At 52.2% G+C, this 2,339-nt stretch overlaps 1 protein-coding gene across 3 annotated transcripts in view; it reads right to left on the reverse strand.

Moving 5' to 3' along the window:
* Positions 1–2,339, reverse strand: part of PRKAR1B (protein kinase, cAMP-dependent, regulatory, type I, beta) — a 188,156-nt gene that overhangs the window by 157,525 nt on the left and 28,292 nt on the right. The window contains exon 1 of one of the 3 annotated variants that reach the window (XM_011956923.1): positions 2,272–2,336. The exons of the other annotated variants lie outside the window; for them this stretch is intronic. Within the exon in view, the coding sequence (XP_011812313.1) occupies positions 2,272–2,283 (12 nt within the window). The 5' untranslated portion in view covers positions 2,284–2,336. Of the gene's footprint in view, positions 1–2,271; positions 2,337–2,339 lie in introns of those variants that run through there. 3 annotated transcript variants of the gene reach the window in all.

Raw genomic sequence — 2,339 nt, forward strand, 5'->3', positions numbered from 1 at the left:
CGTTCTGTCGCCCAGGCTGGGGTGTAATGGCGCAATCTCAGCTCACTGCAACCTCTGCCTCCTGGGTTCAAGCAATTCTCCTGCCTCGGCCTCCTGAGTAGCTGGGACTACAGGTGTGCACCACCACATCCAGCTAATTTTTGTATTTTTGGTAGAGAGGAGGTTTCCCCACGTTGGTCAGCTGGTCTCTAACTCCTGATATCAAGTGATCCTCCTGCCTCAGCCTCCCAAAGTGCTGGGATTACAGGCGTGAGCCAGTGTGTTCTGCCAGGGTTTTGTTTTTTTTTTTTAATCGAGGTAAAAGTCATGTAACTTAAAGTTAACAATTAACCATATTAAAGTGCACAACTCAGCTGCGTTGACACATTCACCATGCTGTGCAACCACCACCTCCGTCCAGATCCAGGACCTTCGCAGACTCTGTGCCATTCAGCAGCTGCCCCCCGACGCCCGCCCCAGCCCCTGACAGCCCTGAATCGGCTTCCTGTCTTGGTGAGACTGCCTGTTCCAGCTACTTCACAGAAGCAGAATTGTGCATTTGGCCTCTTGCGTCTGGCTCATTTCACTGGCGTTACGTCTCCAGGGTTCGTCCACACTGTGCCGCGTCTCAGGTGCTTCACTCCTTTCTGCAGCTTTCCCTTGTGTGGCCACACTGTTTGTCCTCTTGAACTGATGGACATGTGGGGTTTTCACATCGTGGCTCCTGTATGCAGTGCTGCTCTGAACGCTCATGTAGAGGTATGTGTTTGAAGACCTGTTCTCAATTCTTCAGGGTGTGTACCTAGGAGCGGCACTGCCAGGTACTGCGTCATCCGCATGTTTAACTTTCCCAGGAAATGCCAAGCTTCCTTCCACTGTGGCTGCACCAACTCACATTCCCAACAGCAGTGCATGAGGGTTCCCCATCCCCCACACCTGCACAATACTCATGTTTCATTTTTGGTTTTGTTTTTAATATGGACAACACGCATTGGGTTTAGGACGTACTGCCTTTGAGATAACAGTGAGACCCAGACTTGGCTGGATGTAGTGGCTCATGCCTGTAATCCCAGCACTTTGGGAGGCCGAGGTGGGCGGATCACGAGGTCAGGAGATCGAGACCGTCCTGACTAACACAGTGAAACCCCATCTCTACTAAAAATACAAAAAAAAGTTAGCCAGGCCTGGTGGTGTGCTCCTGTAATCCCAGCTACTCGGGAGGCTGAGGCAGGAGAATCACTTGAACCCAGGAGGCAGAGGTTGCAGTAAGCTAAGGTCGTGCCACTGCACTCCACCCTGGGTGACAGACTGAGACTCTGTCTCAAAAACAAGAGCTGAGAGTGGAAGAGGGTGAGGGTTGAAAAATGACCTGTTGGGTGCCATGCTCACCACCCGAGTGGTGACCTAGACCTCAGCTATATCCTAGACCTCAGCGTCACACAACATCCCCATGTAACAAACCTGCACGTGTACCCCCGAACCTAAAATAAAGGTTGGAAAAAAAAGAAGTTAAATAAGAAGCCATCAACAACAACAGAAAAACATTTCAAGTGCTGAGCTACTGGGATCAGCGCGGAATTTCTTCTACTTCGTGTGTGTTGCTGTAATGTTAACACAACACAAATTGGAAGAAACCATGTCATAATAAAAGTAAACTATTGTGTGCCACCGTGCAGACATAAACACCACTAAAACCACCTAAATAAATAACAAGTCCCAGAAGCAATGCCCCCACCAGCTGCACACCCAGAAGACGGGGCTCCTCAGGAAGGGGCTGGTGCTTCTCAGACACTCAGAGGCCTGAGTGTAAACTAACGCAACGCCCAGCAGTCCTGTCTCCAGCTGCACTGAATGGGCGCCAGCTCTGAGGGTGACCGGTCTCCACTGCATCCTCCTCACCGGGCCTGGCGGCTGGCGTCTCCACTGCCGACCACCCCACGCTCCTGTCAGCCTGCACTTGGGAACCCTCCTTCCCAGGGGCCCACTGCAAATCCAACCCAAAGGGTCCCACACCCACTCAAACCGGCCAGTGGAAATGGGTTTCCATCCATGAAATGAGCCCACAGATGACGGGAACCCAGCCAGGCCAAGATCAGGAACTCTCTATCAATCGAGATGTCTCCTCTAAAAACAATGAGATTCCAAATCCCCTGCCTGGTCAGGAGGGGTGTAGGAGGGTGGCTTTGATGGAGATGGAGGGCCTCCACTCCCAGAGACAAAGATGCAGCCAGAGGCCCCCAGCACACCCCAGCCAAGCAGGGGGAGCAAACAAAGACAAGAGCCGGGCATTACTGGTGGATCCATGTCCACATGCCCTCCTGCCTATACACAGTCCTTTCAGACAGTCCAAAGTGGGGCAG

The sequence above is a fragment of the Colobus angolensis genome, unplaced genomic scaffold (assembly GCF_000951035.1).
Source record: "Colobus angolensis palliatus isolate OR3802 unplaced genomic scaffold, Cang.pa_1.0 Scaffold43, whole genome shotgun sequence".
Lineage (NCBI taxonomy): Eukaryota > Metazoa > Chordata > Mammalia > Primates > Cercopithecidae > Colobus > Colobus angolensis.